The sequence below is a fragment of the Callospermophilus lateralis genome, chromosome 8 (genome assembly GCF_048772815.1).
Source record: "Callospermophilus lateralis isolate mCalLat2 chromosome 8, mCalLat2.hap1, whole genome shotgun sequence".
Taxonomy (NCBI): Eukaryota; Metazoa; Chordata; class Mammalia; order Rodentia; family Sciuridae; genus Callospermophilus; species Callospermophilus lateralis.
In genome coordinates this window covers 80,021,909-80,049,888 of record NC_135312.1, presented here as the reverse complement: position 1 = coordinate 80,049,888, position 27,980 = coordinate 80,021,909, and the positions used below count along the sequence as shown (strand labels likewise).

The window sequence follows — 27,980 nt, the reverse complement described above, 5'->3', positions numbered from 1 at the left end:
TTATTTTTATATCACATTATAGGTGTTTCAGATATATCAAAATGTTGCTTATGCTCATCAATATTGTGGTGGTGTGACTCACCATTAGAACTTGTCATTAATGGTTTAGTAAGAAAACTATTACTAGTTTAAAATATTCTGATAATTATATTTCAATATAGTTTTTTCCTTAGAAATTCTATATGTTTAATTTCATGTTTTTAAAGTGTATTTTTATTCATTAACCTATTTACTATGGCCATCCCTGTTGGTTCTTCACAGGGTTGACTACTCATTTTCTCTCTTACCTGTACTTCTTTTTCTATGGAAACTTTCTATCTTAAATCAAATCACCACTACTACTCAATACATACTGTTTCCCATGATCCCACTTCAGCTCCTATATAGTAAGACAACGCCTTGTTTTTTCTCTTTAAAATCACAATTTTTGAGTCTTGCAAATGCTATTACTATTCCTTCATCCCTGCTTATTATTCTACAACCAAACCCATCTAGTTTTTCTCTTTTCACTCTGTGGCTAGGGGCTCTAACTCCTGCCTTATCTTTCAAGTCAATGAAAAGAATTAAGGCCTTGTTTTACCCAATTGTGTAATTTCATAGCAGCTCTTTGTCACTGTCACCACCTGCATTTGGCAGCACTGTCTCCTCTTAAATTTCAGGTCACCATGTTACTGAATTTCTTCATTGGGACTGTTATTTTTTTGTCCCTTTTGATACCTTATCTACTCTGTGCTTTTCATTTCTAAACTCTCTCCTTGGGTCATTTCATTATTTTTGTGATTATGGCTCATGTGGCGGATTCAAAGATTTCTGTCTGCAGCTGGGACCCCCTCCCCATAATGCCAATAAATTCTACTGTTCCTTTCTGTTAAGATGAGAATCCATATGTCACAATCATCCTTTGCTTTTCATTAGCCTCACATCTCCTGCCCTACCAGGAAATCTTCTGTATCCTTCTTGAGGACATCTTTTTGCATGGGAGTGCATGGGCATCATGTAGTTTCCCAGATTGGAAGGAAACTTGATTCATCCTTGATTCCGCCTTCTTAGGCTCATTGATTCTAATCTCCAAACATCGATTAATATTTTATACTTCCTTCACTTTCTACTTATACCGTTATTTTTCAGCAAGCCTATTGCAATACCCTCTAGTTTGACTTCACTGAATGACCATTTGCCATACTCCAATCCATTCTTCAAATAGCAGATAACATAATGTTTTCTAAATGTGAATCTGGTAGTAACACACTGATTATTATTTGCAAAGGCTTTTAATTGCTAAAAAAATAAAAATAAAAAAAAAATGGCAGCCCTGGTGTGCCTCTGATCTTCATCTTCTTCTGGGCTTCACCTGGAGTTTTCCGGGTGGCTACCCTGGAGTTTCTTTTAGCTCTTTATGTGTACTATGGTTCTATATACCATGGGCACTCTGCATATACCACTCCCTCTCCTCCATTTGCCTTCTCCCTTCACACAGTTACTTATGTACTCATCGTTCAGTTCCAAATAGTTCATTTCCCTAGAGAATTCCCTTGGAGCACCTTTACGTACTTCCTCACAGCATAATCACAATGTTTAATTATTTATCTTTATGATTAGTACCTATTCACACAACAGAATAAAGACAATTCTTTAATTACCATTTTATTGATTAGAACCATAATGAAACGTACTCATACAATATTCCACTTCAGTGTGACGCAAATCAATATTGTCAGGCATTTACCTTTTCATTTGTTCCTAATTATTATAGATAGTGCTACAATGTATGTAAATATTTGTTCATACCTTTGAAATTTTCTGTACCTTCAATCCCAAAGAAGGAATCACACTGAAAAGATCTTTACACACCTTTTGATGCTCTTACCAAACAAGTTTTCAGAAGATATCCCAAATGTACCTTTCTTTTGGAATGCTATCAACCTTTATTATCACACTGTTGCCAGCAGAAATATCAGTAATCTTGTCAAGATATTATAAAACTTTCATTTTAATTTATATTTTATTGATACATAATTGGGTTTATCATTTTTTCCCATAAACTGTTGAGCAATGTGTATACAATTTTCTGTTGTATATGTATACAATTGTCTGTTTGTGCCTTTTGTTCATTTTATTACTGATACTGTTCATTTTATTTAGTGATTTGGAAGAATTACCTATAAATTTTGTTTATAAATTGTTTACCTTGTATTTATTAAAGCTATCATTTTTACATACTGACTTTTAATTTTGTTAATTTTTTAAAGACCAACATTTGACATGATTGTATAGTTTGGGCAATTTACTAATTCTTTGACATATGATTTTTTTCTATTATTTTATGCTTGAAAATCCTTGTCCAAGTTGATAGTATGAGTTAAATATTCAATTTTTTTATAGTCATAACTATATGCATATTTATACATTATACAAATACAAGTATATATGTGTATATGAATATATATATAACATATACTTATATATGTATACATATATGTTTTCATATTTGAATCTCAGTGTATCTGGTTTTTATTTTCATGATTTACCATTGCCTATATTCAAGCTACAACTAAATGCTTTCAGCAGTGTTTTTCATGGCTCATACCTGGTACCAAGAGTACGCCCTGTCTGAGGGGTCGATGAGGATTGTGATGATCTTGGCTTTGGGGACTAGAGATGCAGCTCGCTTGGGAGCATCTTCTGAATGGAAGTAATTAGCACTTTTTTCAAATAGAAAATCACTTGTAATGTTAGATGGAGTAGGAAAAAAGTCCATATACCTGAAGACAGAGAGAGAGATGATTAACCTGAGATTTGATTAACCTGTACTCTGATTAGGAAGCAATTTGAACGATTTACACTTATTTGACCAATTTGTAACTATCATGCTATAAAATAGCCCAAATAACAGATATTCTATATATATTGAGTATGAAGACAGCACAAAATATTATCATTATAATAACTTATTGGGGGCAAGGGAAGGAATAAAATGGAGTCAGTAGTTTTGATAGAGAACAAAGGGAAAATACTGTACATTTGAGCTGATACTCTGTGTTATCAAAAGCCAAATACAGAAATATTGTTTATTCCTGGCAAACAGAAAATCATACCATCTTGCTTTGCTGATATTTTAATATAGTTAATGTGTGTTTGCAAATGATGTGAAAGAAATTTTTAAGGTGAGACTGAAGTTCACAAGATACAAAAATGTGCAAGTCAAAATAGCTATAAAATACTAAACAGATTAAGGGATGGCTGTTCTCCTTTTTAGCTGCTGCATAATTTGTAGTATATGTAGCAATGTGAGCACATTATAGTCTATCTAGAGTAATTAAGGGGATATTTCCTGCCAGTTGATCCTGTGGTGCCTCGGTAGGTTCATTCCTCCATATGCTGTCGGAACGTTCCTCTGTGTGTAGATTATGGAATCAATATGTTTTGAGGTTAATTCAGTACAAGGCTTTAATTATGTGTGTAACCCTCCTTACAGCTCATCACTTCTCTAACCCTCAAATGTTCTAGAAATAAATAATGAGAGCAATTAAGAATTCATATAAGACACTTATTTTCCTCTTTGACATTTGTTATTATGTTTCCCAAATGTGGAGTGTTGAAGAATCTCATCTATATTCCTGCTTAACAATTTGTGTTCCATTTGAGCTCACAGATAAGAGAAAACTGCTGTTCTGCTTTTAATAGTACACATGTAATTTCAAAACTTAGTCTTTTAAAATTAAGGTAGGGTAGCAATATCCTAGACATAGAATGGACACATCTCTGCTCATGATGGAAAACCAGATGTGCTCACAGGCATTGCTCTTGACTGACATTAATCCTAAATCCTGCATCTAAAAGGAATGGGTCCTTCACTCAGGACAAGTTCGTGCATGATGATGACCCACAAAATTGAGGGAAATTTCCTCAGGTGAGATTGGCCTTATATACCTGAGAATTAAAGATTAAATTTAGGACAATATTTCCTTGGCAAATTGGGATAGAGCTAGGGAAAACTCACCAGAGTGAATATCATCTTCAATACCAAGTTTATTCTCTTTTAGTTTATGAAAAATTTTATGATAATCAAAATTACTTATAATTTATCAAGTACCAATTAATATTTTTCATGCATGTGTGTTATTAGAATTGATATGGTTTGGGAAATGCTCTCATTATTTGCATGACAAACATAAGCTTGTATTGTAATACAGTATATACAGTCTATGTGGTTAATGAAGATACATGTCACATAGTACAAAATAAAGCAAGTACTGATTTATTTGTTTCCTCAAGCATCATTGTGAAGACAAAGTAATGCGTTTAATAAAAAAATTCAGGCACTGTAAAATAATAGTAGGCTTAAAGAGAATTTTAAATATCCTTATGAATAATTCTGATAAAAAATATCACATAATGTTTTTTATTCAATCATATTAACTTACCAGAAAAATATTATCATTATTGCACTGTCCAAATCAAATTATAGGCAACACTGATTAAACATATCATCATTATAAATTAATTTCTAATTCACTGTGGTAGAATTGAGCATAACAAATTTATTCTGTAATTATGCAGATGCCATGCATACATCTATAATTGCTCTGCAGTGATGGAGCATGTGTTCATAATGGAGTTTATTTTTTGTTATTTTTCTTACCAGTCAATTCCCTTGTGATAATTGTTTCCATTAAAAAATTGAACTTCTTCAAATGTTTTGGGGCTAGGGAGATTGCTGATGATGGAAGGGTGCATAAGAAGAAATAAATAAAGTGCAGTTGTTCCTATTACAAAAAAAAAAGAAGGTAAAGGTTATATGAAATAAAAATGAAAAGAAAAATTGTCACTTTAGTATTTTCCTTTGCTCAAAAAGTAATATTCAGAAGACCAACTCTTTCCTTTGTCAAAATGATGTCCTTGACATCTCTTAGGTATTTTTCATGTCGTAACAATTCAAGTGTTCCTTTATCACTCTCTGTGATTCTTTTAACTTAAACATCTGATTTAATATGAGTACACAGCAAAATTAGAACAGACTGATAATCCAGCCAAAGTAGAACTTCAGGAATCATGCAGTTCAATTTCCCTCCTGGAGCATCAAGGGAATGGGGTGCTTCTACCTTTATCTCTAGCATCAGACACGGTACCTGAGCCTGATGGGTCCTGAACTGCCATTAAAATACAAATTAGGTAAAATCTAACTATTCAACAGATGTTGCTGTATTATTCTGTATATGACCCTAAAGTAATGGTTGGTGATCACACTTGATAAGAAAAACAAGTATACTGCCCTTGATGAATTTAAAGTCCACGCAAGGACTTGGGTCAAGGTAATTCTAATATAGTGGGGAAGATATTATAATAAGAGACAACTAGTGTGCTCTTACAACATTTGAGAAGAATGGATGATTTAAGCTCTGGGAAGTCAGTGAGGGTTTCCAGAAGGAAGTAATTCTAAAGTTTTTCCTTGAAAACTAAGTGTTACTCAACAAGATTGAAAGAGTAGCTCAGAATTCTAGAAAGATGGCCATTTGAATGTTCTCTCCCAGAAGGACAGGGCAACCGAATCTGATGACTGATACTCAGGGAAGAACAGACTAGCCAGTGGAACCAATTTAGTGTCCACATATAGACATCTCAGATATAATCCATGAAGCTTATTTCTATCAATGACAAGCCAGAGCCTGGGAGAAATAACAGAAAGGACTCATGAAGTGACTGGGTCATCATAGCTCATATAAATCAAGGATTCCCTTCTTGAAAAGTTTCACTACTTTTATGACACATTAGAATAAAGTAGGGTTTTCAGATGTCTCAGACCTGGGAGAACTGGAGATGAGTGACATATGTGGGCTGGCAGAATAATAATCATTGCTGTTGGGAGATATGGAAGCAGAGGTCATCAGATAAGTGGCATTTTGGTCCAATACAACTCAAACTTGTATGAGCAAAGGCTACTGTGCTCTAAGAATTAGTGAGACTATCACTTTACACAGTAGACAAGATATAACAGACACATTAAAACATCTATAATGGGTGGCTCTCAGTTTAATAGGATGGAAAAAAATAAGATATTCCCTTATGGAGGCTAATTACTAATTGAAAAGACTTTTAAGAAATAATAATTATAGAATCAAGTCATACAAACTTAAAAGAAAGCTGAAAGAGAGAAAATTGGTTAAAAACTAGAGACTTTGGGGCTGGGGATATAGCTCAGTGGCATAGCACTTGCCTAGCACATGTGAAGCATTGGGTTCGATCCTTAGTAGCACCACATAAAAATAAATAAATAAAATAAAAGTCTTCTGTCCATCTGCTGTTTGCCGTGGTGCACACCTGTAATCACAGCAGCTCAGGAGGCTGAGGCAGGAGGATCACGAGTTCAAAGCCTGCCTCAGGAAAAGCAAGGCACTAAGCAACTCGATGAGACTCTGTGTCTAAATAAAATACAAAATAATTCTGGGGATGTGGCTCAGTGGTTGAGTGCCCCTGAGCTGAATCCCCAGTACCCAAAACCAAATCAAAACAAAACAAAAATTATTTTGTCCATCTAAAAAAAAAACCCCAGAACTAGAAAATTTAAGACCACCCAAAGAAGTATCTTAAACACACTGTAAGATTAAAAGTCATGAGGGATGAGAGGAGTCTTGAAGAACTGATCTGATTTGTTCCTGAAAATAACAGGAGTTCAAAAGGATACAATGTGAGAGGAGGAGCAAAAGTGTTTCAGAGAAAAAGTGAATTAGACATAGTCAAAAGCTGAAAGTGTTCACAGAATGCAGAACTGTCTTTTTAAGTTGAGAATTACCTTCAAATATTTAACTCATTATGAGAATGAAGAAGGAAAGAGAAAGAAAGATGTTTCAGAACTATAGTACAGATGAGAAAAAAATTAATATTGCTAAGGTTTTGAATGTGGTTGAACCTAGGGTTTAGATACAGGACGATTTTCAAATTATTGCTGAACAGTCAATTTTATATATATATTTGTTGTTGTTGTTTTGTTTTTATATTTAGTACTGAGAATTGAACCCAGGGATGTTCAGTAACTGTTACATCTCCAGTCCTTTTTATTTTTCTTTTTGATACTGGGTCTCACTGAATTGCCCAGGCTAGACTTGAAGTTGCAATCCCCTTGTCTTAGCCGCCTGAGTCACTAGGATTACGGGCATGCACAACTGTTCCCAGAATTAATAGATATTTTCTAATGTCCCTCAGTGATATGAAGAAATGTTTAATCACTGGGGTGCTTGTGTAATTGAATCCAGATTTCCCCTGGAATACAGAGAGTCAAAGCCTTTGTTGTCTGAACCCTATGCATTCATTCCATCAGGAGTTAGAAAAACATCAGGAGTCCTCTGACAGAAAGGAGAGGGAAAGTTCTCTCAACCAGGGACAAGAGACACGTTGTTTCATAGTCACAGAATCAGCTCTAAAATCTGGGCTTACAACCTCAAAATGTATACATTTTTTATTATCACCTGTGTTTTCATTATCCTTGTCCCTCATTCTTATCTAATTTCTTTGATATATCTTGTGAAAGAAGAAAAAGCTTTAGAGTTGGTATACTCTAAGAGTATACCAACTCTAAATATATTATATATCATATTATATAATATGTCTTTTAATAAAAGACATATTATATTATAATAAACCAGAGTAAGACAGCCAAATCATGAGAAATTAATATTGACAATGGGAACACTGATCTTCTGGAAGATTTATGGCCAAAGAATTGTGGTCTTGGAGTTATTGCACTAAAGTCGACCCTATTAGAAATTCTCTTTTTCATGGCAATACTAAAATTTGACTCTGAATGATGAAGTATTTATTGCTGTCTGAAGGAATAGAGAAGGGCCACAATTTGAGCTTTGTGTATCTTAAGTCCAGGGCTACTGTCATCTCTGATTATTTGTCTTCTCTTTGCCCTCATTCCTTGACACACTTCTAGCCAATGAAAATCCCTCATAAGATCTGGCAATGGCAAAGTGGGGTGTCACATCTGTCCTTCCATTCTCTCACAACAACAGAGAAAATAAGACTTTGAGGACCTCTTTGGCATCTTACATTATTGTAAGGGATGTACGTACCATGTTTAAATTGTTAAAAGGCAAGTGCATTTGAGGCCAGATTGTTAGGCTTTATCTGTGACTCCCCTCCAGGGAATTTACAGTCTCTGACAGCAGAGGAAGCTTTGCAAATGAAAATAATACAGAACGAAATATGATTTTAGCCTTCTCTGATTAGGCTTTTAGGAATTACTACAACCATTTTCATATTGGAATAATATTTTCATAGTACATAAAATATTATCATCCAATTTCTTTGTTTTAACATCTTACTTGTTTGTCTTGGTTAAGCCAAAACCAGCAAAAATTTTTATCACTGCCATACTGGTAGGTCAAATATAAAATCTAAAGGCATAACTTTTTGTCTTTATAAATACAAAGAGCACGGAGGAAAACATATTTATCATTACTAACCTGTAATTTTCTAGGAGAACTAAGAAGAAATAATATTCAATGACAGATGACAGAGGACATGCCTTTAAATTAAATTTTTAACATGATTTTACAACACAGGAAGGTTTTATTTCTTTAGTAGTCATTCCAGAGTTAGCACTTATGGAAGGGGTTTGGTAGAAAATTAATGCACATTTTAAACAACAACAACACAAAATGATCTATCTGAAAATACATTCTGTTTTTCCCCCCTCCCTGCACATGTGTTAACTTACTGTGGTAATGTAATTTATATTCCTAGAGGAAGGAAAGATTTCAACAACCAATATCTAATAGTCTGGAAATTTTGCCCACAACCTTTAAAATGATCTACTTGCTTGTATTACAAATATCTTCATCGGGGTCAGGCTTATTTACTACTGCGCCTGTTTGTTTTGGGTTATGGTTTGTGCATTCACTGATGAAAATGCTTTCAGTCAAAGTAGTGAATTCAAAATACAGCAACTCAATAAAAACTTTAATTAATCAGGACATGAGCAAAGTGTATAAACCTGTCACATACTGAAGAAAGTATAAAATATTCTAATTGAAAGTGTCATCTCATTGGTGAAATACTTGCACTCTCTTTTACCATGTTCTATTACAGTTGTCCTTTAGTGCCTGAGAAAATACCAAGGAAAAAATGGCTGGTGAAGCTCAGGTTTATCAGAAAATAAAGCATATTAGTGCTAATTGATTATTTTTATAAATCACACATGTAAGATATTTGAAAGCAACCATGGCAGTGGCTCTGATCGAAAATCAATTCAAAACTCATGTGCAGCTCAAAATAGCTTAAGTCTGTTCAAATCACTTTTTCATACCTTAATTCAGGAATTAATTAGCAAAGATATAAAGAGTAAAAATTAAAAGTCAGGTGACACATAAATTCAAAATCTTCAAAAATTGAACGTGTACCTTGAAACAGTTTTAAAATCTGTAGTTAGAGCATTTAATAGCAACATTAGGGTCTTCATGAGGTTCCTGGCATATAGGGACTTCATGGGGAAGAAAAGCAATTCAATAATGAATTTGCATGGGTGTAAAAAAATTTCACAAAGCAAAACCTGGTCCCATGATGCCATACAAAAATGGTTTGCAAAATAATAATTAAAAAAGCAAGTAGCACAATTGACTGTGCTTACCTGTTTTCTGAGGCCCAATCACAAGGAATTTTGGTAAGTGGTCACAAGTTTTCTCCCTAGACCAGATGTCCTTATGTCGTTTATCATCACATGGATTCTGCAAAAAGGAAGAAGAGCAAATCTTACTGAGTGTTGCAGGCCTGTCTCTATTCCCTAACAATCGTTCAAAAGGTGAGATCAAATTCTTGTCTGATCCCCTAGAGCCAGGCATTAGATCCTACTCTGGTTCTCTGATTTCCAAATCCTTTTCTTACAAAGGGATTGGCGTCGTCTGTCACCTCAAGGCTGCAGCTCAGCATCAGATCAGTTCTACTGTCATCACCTGATGTTCGGCTGGGTACTAAGTCCTGAGATATTACTTTATTCAGGAGGTTTTGCTTTACATCTGCATATTAGAAGCCTTAACTAGACTTTTGTCAGAGTTTCACAGCTCATTTTCAATTCTAATTGAAACATCTAAATATTAGAGGCCAAATATAAATATTTTTAGTTGTTTTCCATTCAAAGTGATTTTCTTTGACAAAAATTTCTTGATAGTACTAGTCAAATGAATTGTTTTTAATTACAATTCCTTTGACCATTTTGCCAATATCAAACTTCTCAGCATTCTATTCCAGCACAGAATATGTTTATCCAATTAAAAAATGGAGATCTATCTAGAAATGTTTACTACAATTCAAATTCCAAATTTCAATTAAAGTATACAAAAATTAACCTCTATACTATTCAATTTTAATTTAATTTGTTAAATCTCCATCTACATTACTTGGAAATTTTGTTTTAAAAATAAGAAAGTAAAAATCTTTAAAGGAAAATAATACTTAATTATATTAAGTATTTTTTTTCCTTAAATAATTATTATCAATTTGTTTTTAGATGTGGTCTCACTATGTTGTCAAGACTGGCCTCAAACTCCTGGGCTCAAGTGATTCTCCTGCCTCAGCCCATTAAGTAAACAGGACTATCAGCATGTACCACCATGCCCAGCTCAAATTTTATTTTAACAATTTTTAAAATATGCTTGAGAAGAATTATTTTCTTCAAATAAAATTGTAGCATTTTTTTTTTCAAAACTAGGGCTTTAAAATCAATTCTTCTTAGTATCATTATGTAGCCTGAAAGGAACTGAAATATATTGACACTTTGCAAAACCTAACATTGGCCCATTATATTGATGACATCATGTTAACTGGACAAGTGGCAAGCATTCTGGCTGCCTACAGTTCAGAGGATGGAAAACAATCATATAAAATTTTTGAAGTCTACTACCTTTGAAGTTCCTAGAGGTATGGGCATCTGGAACTTACTTGGACATCTTGTCCATAACAAAGGGTAAGTTATTGTACTGTGTGATTTTTTAAAATATATATTTTTAGTTGTAGATGGTCATATTTGTTTGCTTGTTTGTTTGTTTGTTTGTTTAATGTGTTTCATAGATTTGAACCCAGTGCCTAACACATGCTAGGCAAGTGCTCTACCACTGAGATACAACTCCAGCTTTACTTTATGATTCTTATTGCTAAGAAGGAAGCACGGTGCTTGATAGACTTGGTTGGGCTTTGCAGGCAGCATCTTTGGAGTAGAAAGTATTGCTCGGAAACAATTATCACATTATATGAAACATTTTGAATGGGGCCCAGAGTAAGGAATGGGTTTGCAGGGTAAAGCTGAGGTAAAAACCACCATTACATTTGGCCCATATATCCTGGAAGACTTTGATACACTATGGCATCTTGTGTCCAGTGGAGTTTCTGGCAAGCCATTGAATAAAAACCCAATGTACACACCTAAGGTTCTGTAATAAGGTACACCCTCTAAAGAAAATAATCCAAACAACAGTTTCTGATTTTATGTTGGACTCCAGAAGACAATGTTTATCTTTGGTCATTCATGTGATCATGCGGTCATAACTATTGATCATTAACTGGTACTGACAAATCCACCAAATAAGTTCAGGTATATCCAGTAACAATTTGTTGTACAATGAGAGTGGTACATCTGGGATTGGCCTCATGCTGAGAGCTTATAAATAAGTGTCTCCTGTCCCTATGTCATGGACACTGTTCCACTGATACCTTTCCATCTGCTTATTTCTGTAGTTTCATGATAGGTTTCCTTCTAGGTAACAAAGAGGGAAAAAATCCAAGTGTGGATCATGAAAGGGTTGACTCATGTATTGGTAGAAGCCTGTGAACTCCTGATACATTGTAGTCCTCTGTAGGGAACGGGGTCCTGAAAACATTGGCTAATGCCTCCAATTGGCAGAATTTTGGACAGTGTAGTTGTCATCTATTAATTTGTGTGTGGATAAAGTAGTAAGCAGCCAAAGGTAAGGATGTGACACACTATTCAGCAGTGATGAACAGCGTAGGACAAGTTGGCCATACAACTTGAAATAACAGCCTAGGAAGATTATAGTTTGTAACTGCTAAGGAAGAGGCATGTGAATATAGCTATGATCCAGAGTGAGCAAAGAGAGTTTGCATTGTGTTTTAATGTACATCAGAGAGTATCCAATGTAGAAGAGATGCTAAACAACCAAATGGACAGTATGATCCAGCCAGTTCCAGTTATTACCAGATGTTACCCAACCTTTCTTCTCACTACCCCCCTGCTGATGCGTAGGGCTCACGAATGCAGTAGCCATAGGAGCTAAATGGAAGCATGCATGGACCTTTTCTCCTCTAGTCTGTTCAATTTACTGTTGCTGCTGAATATCTGACCTGACAGTAACAGAAATCATTTGTAAATCCCAGAAATAGCATTTTCTTGTCACTTAGTGTGAAATTGATTATATTGGACACTTCCATCCTGAAAAGGGCAGTGATTCATCCAGATCAGGCCTGACATATATTGAAAATATTCATTTACCTTCTCTGCCCACATAGTCTTGGCCATCACAGAGTGACTCATTGACATGTTACTGCACATAATATTTTTTTTTAGATAAAAGGAGCCACTTTCTGGTAAAGGAAGTGTGGCAATGAACATATGACTATGAGAGTCACTGGTCCTTCAACTTATCCCACTATCTAGTGAAAAGACCTATTGCAAGAAGAAATTGAGGCTCCCGCTTGAAGATATAGTGGACTCTTTAAATAGAAAGTTAGTATCTGGTACCATGTCTCCAAAGTGTAGTATAGTTAAGTTCAGGAATGAAGGAGTGGATATAGGACTGAACCTATTCACCATCATTCTCATTCTGTAGTTGCATGATAGGTTTTTCATTTCCATGACTTCATGTTCTGTGTGTCTTGGAGTTCTAGTTCCTGAGGAGGAAAACTCCCACCAGGGGACTGGTAGGAGTATGACCAGACTGGAATGTGTAATTTCTGCCTGGTCACTTTGGACATCTTGTGCCAGTAGTCTAGCAGACAGAAATGAATCATCCTCCTGGAGATGATTAAGCTTGGATCATCATGAGGAAGCAGTGTAGCTACCACACAGTGAGAATAGGAGAATTGTGTTTAGCACTCAAATAATCCACTAGGATACTCAATATGTCCGCACCTGGTTTGGTTGTAAATGGGAAAGTACAGCAACCGTTGTCTGACGAATGCTGGATGACAACCAGCACAGAGTCTACCACAGCGAGCTCCTTGCTTCACAACTTAAGTTGTTATTATTGAAGCACACCTTTTCTTTGTCGTATCTTGGGGCAATTTGTAAGAGGTGAGTTAGTGGAACAAACTACAGCTACGGGGACTGATTTGGTTCTGAGACTAGCTGAGTCCACAGGCACAGCTTCTAGCAACAGCATGAGCCAAGGGAGAGGGAAATCCAGAAGAGGGGACAAGGTGGGAGAAAATAAAAATTGCTTTCAGTTTGAGGACTAAATGCAGCAAGGCAGTTATACTTTCTCATAATAACTCTTCTCCTTTAAGTTTCTCCAGGGGTTATGTTCATAGAATCTTAGAAAAACTGGGGGCACTAAACATAATAAAAAACCAAGTGGAGCTGAACGGGAACCAGAAGTATATTATGGTGGATGTTCTTTTCTATAGTGAAAATATCTCTTTTTGGGGGTGCAACTTTACCCTATCTGCCCCCTCCCAACCCCTCAACAGCTAATGGCCTTCAGTGGGGCAGATTGAGAATGATCCTGGGCTTGTGGATAAGAGCCTTATGACAGGCCCTCCCCACTCTCAAGGGGTGGCTGATGCAAAGGTACAAGAGACAGACCTGCTGGTCTTGAGGTGAAGCAATTGTGTGACTAACTGTCCCTGAAGACCAAGTCAAGGTGATACTTTGCTGAGAACATATCTTCACCCAGGGTTTTCCCTTTATCTGTTCAATCACACAACTTCCTTATAGTTTTTTCCTGAAAACATTTCTTCAATAAATCATTTATAGCTGAATCCTTCTCTCAGCTTCTGCTTCTAAAGAACACTACTTATGGGCAGTGACCATTCACATTCTATGAAATTAAAAGATGCACTTGATACAAATGTGTTTTCTATCCTCAACTCCCACTGGAATAAGCATAAAGCACAGAATAAAAAGGCTAGCATTGTATACATACAGACAGCTGCATTATGTTAGAATTTACTTTGGAAAAGATTTTATATATCTTGTATTTTTAAAAATTCATGTTTAGAAAGGACAACGAAATTAGTTAATTAGAAATTAGTAAACTCAACATTCCTTTTTAAAATTTTGCATAACTGAGATTTTTATTTTAACTGTTATTTCCATTTTCTATTGAATACTGTATTTCAACAGAAATATTTTATACTCTATTAAATATTGAATTTAGGATTCAGTACTCATTTTTAAATCCTGCATAGTCCTGCTTTAGTTTAACTCTCTAACCATGTTTTCTACTGTTACAAAGAAGACTAAACAATTCTCCTTTTCTTTAGCTAATATTGAAACATCCATATTTTGCTTAGTATATAGGTTTCTGGCAAGGGACCACATTTCAAAATCTCTCTTGAGTTTAGTTTTCTTTAAATGGATAATTGCAGTTCATCGGAAAGAAGTCAAAATAATGTAAAGTATTCTCTTAAGGTAAAGCTACTCTCCCTGGGTCTCCCCTGTCCCACTTACTGCCATCTGTGACATGGCTACAATTGCAGCCTGTGCCGTGAACTCAGGTGGAAGCCATATATTGAAGAACTTGTTGGCCTGGGGACTGTGGAACAGAACTGTCTGTCTCCTAGATTGCCTGTCCACTTTGGGGGCAGTTATGTGAGTGAGACACACATTTCCATGTTAGTTAGCCAAGGATTTTTTGAATGTCATAATTACAACTTCACTTTACTCAATATATTTCAAGGTACTTGTCTATGAGTAGGTAAAGAGCTTGTGCCAGAATGAGAATCAATGAATTTCTTGCTTCAATGACAATATCCTGTTACAAGATAAAAATAAAATGCAGCTGAAACAACCAGTGTGCTTAGTGACACAGCTGATTTACAGTCTGGCGTGAGCTTCTTGTCCCATGGTGTATCAGCGACAATTTAAACCTGTTCGTGGACAACACTTTGGTACTAATCTGAGTTAACAACTGCTGACACCAACCCACTGCTTCAGCTATGCTGTATTCACTCTCATAGAAACATCCATGCCTGCCTCTGAGTCTTTGAAGAATTAATTTTTCTATACTATGCCCAGATTTACCCCAATTCACAGTCAAAATTTGATTGTTCTGGTTTAAGCTAATGTCCACCATAAGCTTCCCCTACTTAATTTATAGGGGTAGCCTAGGCCAGTCATGAAGACAAGAGCTCAAAAGGAATACTGCCTATGCCTTAAGTCTTTTTCTAAATTATCTGGATCTTGGTTTTCTTAACTATAAAAATGGTCAATAGTCTCTACTTCATATGGTTGTCAAAAGCCTTAAATAGGTTAATAAGTTTAGAATGATCATATTATGCTGTATATGAGAGGATGTTTATTATTTGATTCCACATTGGCTCTTTCTTTCCATTTGTCCAGATTAGTAAAGCAACTGGAGCAAAAGGAAGAGGTTAATTGTACTGATAGACTGGTTTATTGCAAGTGTCCACCTGAAGAACAGACTTCCTGGACCACTTTCAGAATCCATGGGCACCTCCGTTGACTGACCCTCCACAGGAAAAGTTTCATTTCACAAGTCAGAGGAGACTTCAGGAATGTGTGAGTTGCTTTGTAGAGAAATACTTTGGAGTTTCTTCCACAAATTTCAGGATATAGTCTACCCTGCCAGATGATCACAAGGCCCCTATGTAACCCTAGTTTGACTTATGAATGATTTTCTTGGCTTTTGCAACTTATCCAGTCAATAGTTTCAGCACTTCTTATCATTTCAGGTCTCAATTCAAATATCACCCATGTGCCAATAAAAGCTATCAAATAAAGAAAAAAAGAAAGCACTCCAGGCGGCTGGCCTTCCCTGATGACCATACTTCTTCCTACTTTTGTCTATGATGATTTCCCGTCATGATTTCTTCATTTATATTTCAGTGCCTGATGTTATTTTCTTTGTGTGTATATGTTTTTATATAGTATAGTTGTTATCCCTAGTAATTCTGTCTCAACCAAAATGTTAAGTTCTCTGAAGACAAGGCCTCTGTCTTCTTCATTGCTATAATAATACATGCAGTGCCTATTAAATGTTTGTATACCAGAGGACTGACTGATTGACTTAGGGAAGACACAGTAAATATTTAGCAATAGGCACAGGCAAATTTTGACATATGTTTAAAAATTAACATACTATGAACTGTGTAGAAATTTTGCTTCTGAAACTCCCACACACACACACAAAAAAAAATTGAAAATCTCCAGCTCTGTCCTTCACTAGAAGCTAGTTCTTTCTAAGTGTTCATGCCATCACTTCAGTATCATATAACTGCTTTATTTGCAAAGAACTTCATTCCTCAATTGTGTTTGGCAAGAGGAATGTATTTTCCACGACCTACAATTATTGAATTTCCCCACACGTGGCTCAGCAAAGGGCAAATATCAGAGTAGGTGTTCTATTCATTTGCTCAGAAGGTTTCTTTATGCTTAGCAAAGGTAGAAGAGTGAACCAATGGATTATTTGGTGTCATTGTTGAAAGTCAAACTCTTATCTGTGAGATCTTTCCTGTTTTTCATATGTTCGATGAGGCCACTTATCTTCTTTATTGCAGTATCCGTGTCTTTCTCATTCTAATTTCTTCTTGCAAAACTAGTGAAATAAAATGTTCACAGACATAGGCAGATCTAATATAAAACTTAAAAAGAGTTTTCTTTTTCTCTTTACACACAGAACATGGATAGACATGTCTTTATTTGTAAACAATGATGCTAGTTATATCTAGTTGTACTTTCCCAGATGTTATATCTATAGGAGCAAACTATCAAATAAAATTATTGGGATGCTTTTACAATACTTGCTATTCCAAATGTTTTTATTGCTAATAATCAAATTTACATTGCTTCACTTCTTCCTGTAGGTATTTTACAGTCCCTGGCATTTGTATTCTTCAAATTCAGCAGATTGCCTTTCTTTATAACTGTGCTGCTTCTACATTGTGCTATTTGAAGATTTTCCAGATGCTTGTATTTCTGCTTTTACCCTTTTTGCCAGCATATTTCCCCTTTTGTCTGATAATCACAACTTTATTAGCAGGGTGTTTGCATTTCTTATTTTATATTCTGGAAATGTTTGTTCAGATTTTTTCCCTACTCTGACTTTCCTTATGTTGTCTGAATATTTGAATACCAGCAAATATAATATCCAACTTTTATTGATCACCTTCTATATTCTAGGCACTTGCTTGACATAGATTATTTCTAATCCTCAAAGCAGCCTGGCAAGGCAGATATTATTATCCCTTCTTTATAGCTGAGGATGCTGAGATGCAAGGTGTTTTAGTCAGGTCCTGCTGAAGGTCACCTAGCAAGTTGGTTTCAGATATGGATTCCTAGGCTGGGATTGTCTGGGCAGTTAAATAAAGTGTGTGTGTGTTTGTGTGTGTGTGTGCGTGTGTGTGTGTGCGTGTATGTGTGTGTGTGTGTGTGTGAGAGAGAGAGAGAGAGAGAGAGAGAGAGAGAGAGAGAGAGAGAGAGAGACACTATTATGAAGGTCAAAGAATCTTCCCCGAAAAAAGCTTTGTTCTATTTCTATTGTTTTAATTTTAAAAGTCAAAAAGTTACAAAGCAATTACATTCATCCTTTTTCATTCTCCGGTCTGATCATTCCCTCTGAAAATCAAGCTGCAGTAATGTTAAACCATAATTTACCATTTTAAGTATCTAGCACTATAGATATAGTTAAACTTTTAAAAAAGAAATTTCAGTTGGTATTGCTTTAGGCAGCACCTGGTTACAGTGTCAGTCTAGTGAAAATGCATGTAACTCAGCTCTTACAAAGGGAAGGTGATACGGGCAGTTTTGTACAAAGAATATATGAGGCAAATTTACTTTTAAGTAGACATAAATAAGGTGGGCAGAAGACTCCCTGAAGCAATGGTCAAGGCTTTGAAAGAGCAATAAATTCTAATGAAATTATGTTACTTAGAAGGATAGAAGCACCCATATGTTTTCTCTCCAAAAGTAAAAATTGCAAATTTGTAATCAAACTAAAACCATGGATTTTTAAAAACAAACATCATATACCTACTTTATTTTGAAGTCCATGTTTTTATAGATGCACGAAAATAACTTCTGTTTTCATTAGATCTCATCAAGCCGACATTTCCCTTTTACCTCTAAAAACCAAAATCAAAACCAAAACCAAAAACCCCAACCTGCTTTGCTCATCTCTACATCCTTCACTGACAAGGACACTGAGGAATTCTCAGTTCAAGATTGATTATCCCCATCCATATCATGTGCCTGTTCCAGATAACTAGGGCATACCTAGAGCTTAATAGTTGAAACTTTAGAAACAACCGGTGCTCACAGTGAAAGGATGATTTTGCTAATTACAAACATTTTAGAGGTTATTGGTTTCCTCCTCATTTCCCCTTGGCTTGCCTTCTGCTATTCTGACCTCACTGTCTGAAGAATGCTGTAAAAGGCGATTTAAAAAATTACCTTTTTTCCCTCCCTAAATGGCTGTGTTGTTTTAAAATCTATCCTGCTTATTAAGTTTTGCTATGTCATTTCCACAAACACCCTTTTCCAAGTCTTTTTTTTTTTTTTTTTTTCAGGCTGATGACTTCCAACTTTTGTCTTTCATTGTCATTTAAGCCTAATGCAATCCACGTGCACTACTGAGGCATTTTAATCGGCAAGGGATTAAAATGTTTATTCTCAACACTTTAATCAGCAAATGCATGTGGAAAATCTCTGAAACAAACCCCATCTTCACCAGGATTCCGATTCTCTTTGTCCTCCATGTGAAAGCCATTCAGCCCCTCGGTATCTTGGAAAAACCTCCCCTTTGCTGAGTGCACTGGTTCATAATGGATGCTCTCTGTATAGAACTCCTGTGGCACATGAGAGTCTCATCATTTTTCAGACTTTTCTACCAAAGTACCCTGAATTATAGATGAGGATAAATGCTGGCCTCTGGGCTGGGGCTGGAGGGCCTTAGCTCTGTGTGTGTTTGGATAGGTGACAACTTCAAGAGTATGGCTTTAAGCAGAGCATTTCTGTGGTGTATTCTAAACATCTTTGTGTTCCTCATCATATTATACCCATGTTTATTTAAATAAACCAATATTATTGGCCTTTTGCCAAGAAATATCCTCATAGTGAAATTCAGAAGGTGCATGTTTGCTTTGTAGCTCTATCTGTAAACAGAGGACTACACCCTCCAGCACGTAGTACTTTATATTTTTGTTCATGTTTTTATGAATATCTTCATAGGGAACAGATCAAGTCAATATAAAAAATGAATTTCCAAACTATTATGGATTAGATGGCTGAATAGTGTAATTAGTTCATCATATGACAATAAAGTCACTAGAAGTTTCTGTAAAGCTCACTATTCTATAAAGAACACTTTTTTGTTTGTTTTTTTTTACTTGAATGAGGTGCTCAAATATATTTTTTCTCCATCCTTTTATAAACATATTTTTATGAAGATTTTAGTTCAGAAAGTATGAAAGTGTTATAATATTTTATATTTGATGGAGCTCTCTACAAGTAGTTTTTCTATGACTGAAACTCAGTAATGGTTTGTGTGAAGAATTCGATATCTGACAAGAACATGTTTGCTACTGAATGACAAGAAATGGAAACTCCAAGACTTATGTCACTATTTGGGATGTCACAATATCTGACCTTCTTGTATAATCTGAACAGTGACGTGCTTCGTTGTAAATTAAAGAATTAAAATCACAAGGACTTATTTCCATATTTGAGGGACATTCCTCAATGATAATAATATTATTGAGTTAAGAAACATAATGTTATTGAGTTAGGAATAGAGATGTAGCATGGTATAAGAGAAACTTAAAATTTTGATTAGAAAAAATATTTTAAATGATAATGAAGTCTGTTTCTCACTATGTCATTTGTGAAGTGGTAAAAATTTATACTGACCATTTCACTGGAAAAGCTAAAAGAGCAATGAATCAAAATGAAAAATATGCAATTGTAGTACTTTGGTTTTCCTAGCTGTGGGTTAACTATTCTCTAATAATTTTTCCTTATTATTTCTCTCCTACAAACAAGCTCTACCACTTTTTATTTGACAGTCTTACTCTTATAGCTATGAATCTACTTCTCTCATACATAGATTGTTTTTATAACTTCTCCTCTCTTTTCTTTTTTAGTTGTATACAATACCTTTATTTTGTTTATTTATTTTTGTGTGGTGCTGTGGCTCGAACCCAGGGCCTTACACGTGCTAGGCAAGTGCTCTACCACTGAGCCACAACCCCAGCCCATCTCTCTTTTCTTTCCTGTCCTGAAAAAAAAAGTCTTCTCCTATTATCCATATTGACTAACATTTTTCTCTTGTCAATTCACTCTCACCTGTAGAATGTACATCTGATTGCTCCATATTGCCAATCAAATCCAAATGACACTGGTGGGTTCCAAAGCTCTCCTGTGGTCTTTAACCTGTTCCTCAAGGTTATTTCCCATTAAGTTCTGACTTCTAAGAAACAAGTGCTGCATTTCTATTATTCTTTGCACACCTCTCCTTTGCTTATTCTGTTATGATACTTTAATAAGAGGCTATTGTGCTATGTTAAGTTCTAGGTTATAAATATAAATAAACATCATCTTACTCCTCAAGGTTTCGTTGAGATAGCAGATGACAGGCAGAAGCAATATCGAGTGATAAGTGCAGTAACAATTATTAATGTTATAGAGTGCTAAAGAGAGGAATAAATATGAAGACAAATTTACAATGTCATTTCATTACTAAAACAAGGCGATATTACAGTTTGCAAGTTCCATGAAAGCACAGACCTTTCTTATTATTATGTAGGTCCTTCAACACTGAAAGCATAACCCTGAAATTTCATTCTATGAAGGGGGTGATAGAAGTAGATTTGTTTTTCTAAGTGCAAAACCACCATTTTGTCGAAGCTGTACTGAAGTAAGAATAAGAAAACCTGAAAAAAAAAAAGAAAAGAAAAAGAAAAGAAAACCTGGGCTTTGGTCCTGGCTCATCTCTAACAAGTCAATTGACTTAGAACATCTCACTAGTTGACATCCACTTCTCTCAAATGAGTAAGTTGGGCTAAACGTCTCCAACTTCTTCTGCTCTTTCGATCTATAACTCTCTGTGTCAGCATTCATTCATTACTTCAGTGGACACATATTAATCGAACCTAGAGTCTGTGTGGTGCTAGATCTTGTGATTTGTTTATGTCACAGACATTCAAATCTCATCATTTCTCACTGGAGCCGGATGCTTTGACGGCTAGAATCAACAAAAGTGCTAACCACCTAAGGGTAGCAGACTGTGATTTACTTTCTCACTTCTTTAACCCTGGAGACACAGGCATGGACAAGAGAAGCTGCAGCTCTTTGAGCATTCCCCTGGTCACACGGGCAGGCAGGAATCCACATCACACTTGGCATATTTGTTGATAGTGAGTCTGCCGAGTGACTGAGTGAAGATTGAGACTGAGCTAACCTGACAGCTTGAGAGCTTAAAAGCATCGATTAGGGAATGCACAAGAATTTGACCTTCCCGCTGCCTCCCTGTTTTGGTTTTGGTTTCTATAATAAGAGTTAGAGAGAGAGAGAGAGGAGGGGGGGAGAGAGAGAGAGAGGGGGGGGGAGAGAGAGAGAGAGAGAGAGAGGTGGGGGGGAGAAACTATTCTTTCATGGTTTGCATGATTATTCTGTCAAAACAGTAAGGGACATGAATTAATAACTACCTGTGAGCATAATTTTAAGACTCTTCCGCAGGAGGGACTTAACTGACAAAGAAACAGTCCAGGGATTGCATTCCATGTGTGTCCGCAGCACACACTACTATATTAATCAGCCTTAGAAGAATCAATTTCCCGTGAGAGAGGAGCACAGATGCATCTTGTTTGTACTTATCAGCCCAATGGCAGATATTCACATTGCACTTTTTAATTAGGTGATAAAGCAGCCTCACATATATGGTAGTTGGTGCTAATGAAAATTTACATAAGGAACTAAAGAAAATTCAATAGATGTGAAGATTACCATTTTGCACTTTTTTATTTCTATTTGTGGTAATAAAAAGTGTGAATTGAAAATCTAAAGAAAAATAATAGTTGACTTACTTTTAAAAGAGATTAATACTAAATAAGAACTCCTCATGAACACAAAAAGCTATCTTAATATTTCATTTTGACAGTATGTAACAATGACAAGAGTCCTCATATTTATCTATCCTAACTCCAGAGTCATGATCAATGGACTATAAAATGTTTACCAATAAATGCTAGGTTTGCTTATCTGTTCTTTTTAATAATTAAATTTTTATTGTATAAAGGAAATACATTCAGCTTTCTGTTCCATATTGTAGACATAAACATGAAAGAAGAAATAATCTTCAAGGAAAAGAAATAAAGGTTTTATGCACTTGTCATTACTTCACCACTTAGGGTTTTTTGGACATCATTTATAATTGGCAAAGTTTATCCAATTTGCTGCAATCAGTTGACTGCTCTTAAAATCTTAAGCATCTAAATTCTCTCTTAAACTTAATACTCTTCTGTTTTCTATTCCTTGTTTTCCATCTTAAATATACTTCAGATTATGTGACACTTTTATTAGCAGAGAATGTTTGCAACTTTATTTAATCTTTAGGTAAAAATAAAAAATATAAATAATATAATTCATAAGGTAGCAAAGGAAATATTTCAATAAAAACATTTCTTATTGAGTGTAACTTAAATACACTTGCAATAGATTGCTATGATAATATATATGAATATTCCTAAACTTATATGAACATTAGTAACAAAAATTTGTTAATTCTATGAAATAGTTTTTGATTAATTATTTTATTTGTTTATTAATTTTATTGGTATATTCATTATTTAATTAATGCATTATTTTATTGAGGTTATGATCAATTGTTTATTGATAAATAAATAATTAATATTAATGTTAATATTATAATATAATTATACCTTCCAAAATATCATAATTCTATAAATAATAATTGCAGTTTATTATTTTATTTATTTATTTATTTGAAGTTCTGGGGACTAAGCCTTCATACATGCTAGGAAACTATTCTACCACTAAGCTACAACCCCATCCCTATTTTTTTATTTCAATTTTATATTGTATCCCTAATTCATTAGCACAATATCTGATAATTTTATATGTAAAAAACATTTAATCAGTATTTAGAATCATTATCTTAACCAAATCATATTGGAGTAGCCATATGTTTGATTATATTCCCATTGTAAAAAAAAGTGTTTCAATGATAGCAAAACAATATTAATACATAAATATTTTTATTTTATAAAGTTCAAAAAATATGACAATTTATTTCATTATTTTAAAACTAGAACCTCTTTTCTCCAAAAGAAAAGAGAGTTGAGGGCCATTGATTGATTCTTTTTATGTCAGCTGTCTGTCTGAAACTTTGATAATTTGGCTGCTTTTTATTATTACTGAAACATAAATTATAGATATTTCATATATTAACATGTAAGAAAATAAGTGACTTACGATCAATGATTCATCAATTTTACAAAAGCATGTGAGCCATTGAGTAACCATCATTTATGGGATATAATGCTTTGCCTTTATAAAATCATCTTTTAATGTGACTCCACACACTCATAAAAAATTGTTTCTGTTTGTCTAAGTTGTATTCCAAAAAAACAAGCAACTTATCTGAAGGGAAGAGAATTAACGTGAGCAGTTCAATGTAAACACAAGTGGCAAATGTCTGCTGGACAAATCAGCAGAATATGGCATGACTTAGCAGAGCAGTCAGTTTAAAATACATTTCAAAATATGATAGTGGAAAAGAACAAACCCTACACAGCATCTGAGGGAACGTGTCATATCTTATTCTTTGTATGCTCTAGAGCAGGTAAATTGCCTTACACATAGCAGATGCTCAATAAAAATGTCACAAGACTTCCTGACTGTGAAGATATAGTCAAATGAAACATGATTTATGGAAAAAGAAGAAACAATCTTGATGAGGAGGAGAGAGGTGGTAAAAATTCTGTTTTGCAGTAATTTCTCATTAATGATGATACTGATTCTCTAGAGACTGCTTAGCAGGGGAACATCTGATCTGCTCTCTGTAGCCAGCTTATTGATTGTGTGGGTCGATATAATCTGATGCATAAAGAACTAGGAAAGTGGGAGCAGCATTTTCCTAGCTAACTGCTAAGAAGCAGATAGTTTACACTTGATGCATCCAAGCTGAGTGGCCCCACGTGAAGTTGAATTATCGGTAAAAGAAATCCTAAAATTGACAATTCTCTTTATTAGTAGGTCTAATGTTAGTGAAAAATTAGTAAGATTTAAAGAAAAGTGAAGATATGCTAAGGAGACACTAAATCCTATGGGCACTAGGTAAAACTTTGCTTTTCCTTTTTCGTATGTACTATATTTTGAACAGTACAGTTACAGGGTCTTAGATTATCTTGGTTCTTGGTTTCTATGTCCCAAATACTCAGTGCTAACCATTTTTTGACAGTATTTTTTAAATTAAATTATTTGAGTGCTAACCATTTTACTGCAACTTAGTATATATGCTGCAAACTAGTCAAATGTTTAGCATGGGGAGCACACCAACAATATAACAGCATCCTCAATGCAAAATTTTCAAACTGATCAAACAAATAACCCAGGAATAGAAATAAAAACTGCAAACATTTGATATGTAATACAAATAAAAATATTGTTGAAGAAGAGAATGAGGCTATTATTGGATAGGAGAACAGCTTGTGTTTAAATGTCAGTTTTAATATGTCCGGCAGATTTCCTAACACAAATTAGATAGTCACAAATTGCTAGTTTCTTTCCCTCTACCCCAGGAAAGAATATTAAATGTTACCTGCCAGAGAGGGTCTTTTTGCTCAGGAAAGAGCTCAAAGTACTTGTGAGCCAGTTGCACTGGAGGCAGAGTTTGCAGCTTCAGGTTGGTCCAGCTGTGCACGAAGTTGGCCAAGTTCACAAAGGTATACAACCCCAGACGATCATTTCCATAGTTAGATAAATGGGTCATGAAAATACTGATCTGAAAGATAGATAAAAATGACTACATAATATCATCTGCTTAAGCTCAAAAGTGGCAGCAAAATCTCCAGGAAGCATGTCACCTTACCATGGAATCTCATAGGAAGTACAATTATCTTTTTATAGGGAAGGACCCACATTTAATTTCTCTATCAAACTAACACTTAAATTCACTCTTAAAATTAAAGTTGTTATTGAGATTGGCATTCCCTCACTGCTTATCCAAAGTATAGTGTAATTTTCAATATCAGTTTTTTCCCTGTTATGGAATCAGTATCATCAAACCATCAAATCAAGTAATTTTCAAACTACTGAAACATCAGAATCAGATTGGTTCTAAAATTAAAACATTGGTTTAGATATTTTCTGATGTAGATACACACACACAAACACACACAAACACACATAGAGTTTGAAATAGAATCAGACTTTAGTATACTTGTTTATTATCTAATGGAGATTTTTTTAGTGCAATAAAGGATTTTGATTACTTTCTGCATAAAGAAAAGATAAATGCTTGAGGACATACCTGATTTGCATATTATGCAATATATATTTGTTGCACCATCACATGGTACCCCAGTAATATGTTTAATTTTTATATTTTAATGTATCAGTTAAAATTTAATTTCATAAAACTAATAATGTTTGCACAGAAATTGATTACATTTATCCATACTCACTAATCTTCTTACAATATTTTAAACCTCAATGTTAACTCTAAAATTATATGGCATTTCAGTTACTGTTGTTCTTTTGTGTATATAAACTAAGGGAAAATGAAATATAGATTGTTCTGGAGAGACGAACCAAAATCCTGAATGTAATTATAGTGATAATCTAATTTACAATCTATCAGGCATTGTAACAGGAATTAAAAATACCAAATAAAGGAGAATGACATAATTTTGATCTAAATTGCAGAGATTACTTCTGCAACTCATTAAAAAAGAGCTCTTTTTCTATAACAGTATTTTGTATTTGTTCCCAAATGTCAAGTTATTTTAAAATACAAATAGTTTTAAAGTAAATTTACTACCAATTATAAAAATCTATAAACGTTCAAAGCAATCAATGTAATAGAATAAAGTACTTTATTAATTTCTTTAATAAAACCGAAAAATAAAATGTTACAATTAATAGTAGAATAAATGCAACATTTGAAATTGAACAGTAAATATTGAAGAAAAGTCAAGTGTCTCAAAAGCTAAGTTTTGAAAATATTGTTCACATACTTTCTTTTAAGAGAGAATGTTGCTTGATGTGGTTATTTTGGATTATTTGGAAATAAAAATGGGTATGCAGTGCCATTACTATACCATTTTTTGTTGCAGACCCGGTGGCTACTCTTTGCAGTAAAGGTCATATTGATGACCTTCAGTTCAGAAGATATGTCACTGTATAACTGCAAATGCCCAGAGAAGAGACCTTTTATTTCAAAATAAAAAAAGCATTACTTTGCACCAGAATTCAATAAACAATACTCTGGCAAGGAATTATAAGTAAAAGATACCAAGTTCCTTCCTTGAATGCCCTTTTAGTTTGGAAAAGACAGTGTTTTTCCATATGTCATACTAGAATACTGAAAAGAATTCTCTGAGGAAAACCTTTTGAAATTATCAGATTCACTCCCCATTATAGTTGAAAGCAAAAAAGAGAAGATGAGAACATGACCCTTTGTTTTTCAGAACTACAAAATGAATATCTAAAGTTTACAAAGCATTTACTATGTCCTAGGTATGATCCTAAGCCCTTAACATATATGAAGAATTAAATCTTTACCATGCTCTTACAACGGAGGTCCTGCTATTGTCCCCTTCACAGATGAAGAAACAGACTTAGAGCAGTTAAATAACTCCTTGAAGTCCACAACTAGAGAGCATCAGCACAGGAATTCAAACTCAGGAAGCCAGATTCCCGCATCCAACATAGGATATGCCTGAGACCTTCCACCCAAGCACATTCGTATATAGAATCTGACACCCATCATTTTTTCCCTTTCTCCATTACAAAAAAGCTAAAGTACATATTTCTATAGAAGACAGTGAAAAAACTATGAAAGTATTATCTTGGCAACTTATAGTTTTTCTTTCTTCTTTGAAATAGAATGACAAAAGATACATTATTTTTTTGGAATCCTAAATGAAAAATTCTTTCTTTTGGGGGGTGGTGGGCAAGGCAACCTGTACTTCTGCAGAAGGGCTGCTATGGAACCTGACCCCTAAATTAAAACTTTTAAGACAATGAATTATAGTATTTGAAAACAATGCTACCAATAGATTCAGAATTTATCTTTGGATATAATATCATTTCTGTCATATTTCTTGTCCATTTTTTCCCCTGGGTATATTCAAACTTTATACTCTACAGATCATAAAATAGAGACTATATTGAAGAATATTCTTTATATAGTTTGTTTAGGTAGAAGTTTACATTGACTCTCCCAAATGTTAGATGATATAATAATATTACTTGAGATTCATATGGGATCATTTGAACAAGCTTGAGTTATCTATGTCATAGGTTTTTGCATTGGCCATTCTCTCACCCTTTAGCTCTTTTATCTCAAATAGGAAATGTTCTCTTGGCAGGACTTAATTAGAGTTTCTAGAACATAACAGTATCAGTAGTTGATGACCATATAATTGCAATTGTTGTCATGAGAACTTCTTTATAATCACCACAAAATAATATGCATTTGATCCCAATAAGTATGCATTTATCTCATGTCACTACCGTAATTAAGAAATAAGACAGTGTAAGTAGTGTGCTTCAA

At 34.5% G+C, this 27,980-nt stretch overlaps 1 protein-coding gene across 1 annotated transcript in view; it reads right to left on the bottom strand.

The window, feature by feature from the left end:
- Positions 1-27,980, bottom strand: part of Ndst4 (N-deacetylase and N-sulfotransferase 4) — a 227,694-nt gene that overhangs the window by 9,994 nt on the left and 189,720 nt on the right. The window contains exons 6-9 of the mRNA XM_076864826.2: positions 25,023-25,205; positions 9,629-9,725; positions 4,643-4,766; positions 2,588-2,762 (exon numbers count right to left, since the gene is read on the bottom strand). Coding sequence (XP_076720941.2) covers positions 2,588-2,762; positions 4,643-4,766; positions 9,629-9,725; positions 25,023-25,205 — 579 coding nt within the window. The remainder of the gene's footprint in view (positions 1-2,587; positions 2,763-4,642; positions 4,767-9,628; positions 9,726-25,022; positions 25,206-27,980) is intronic.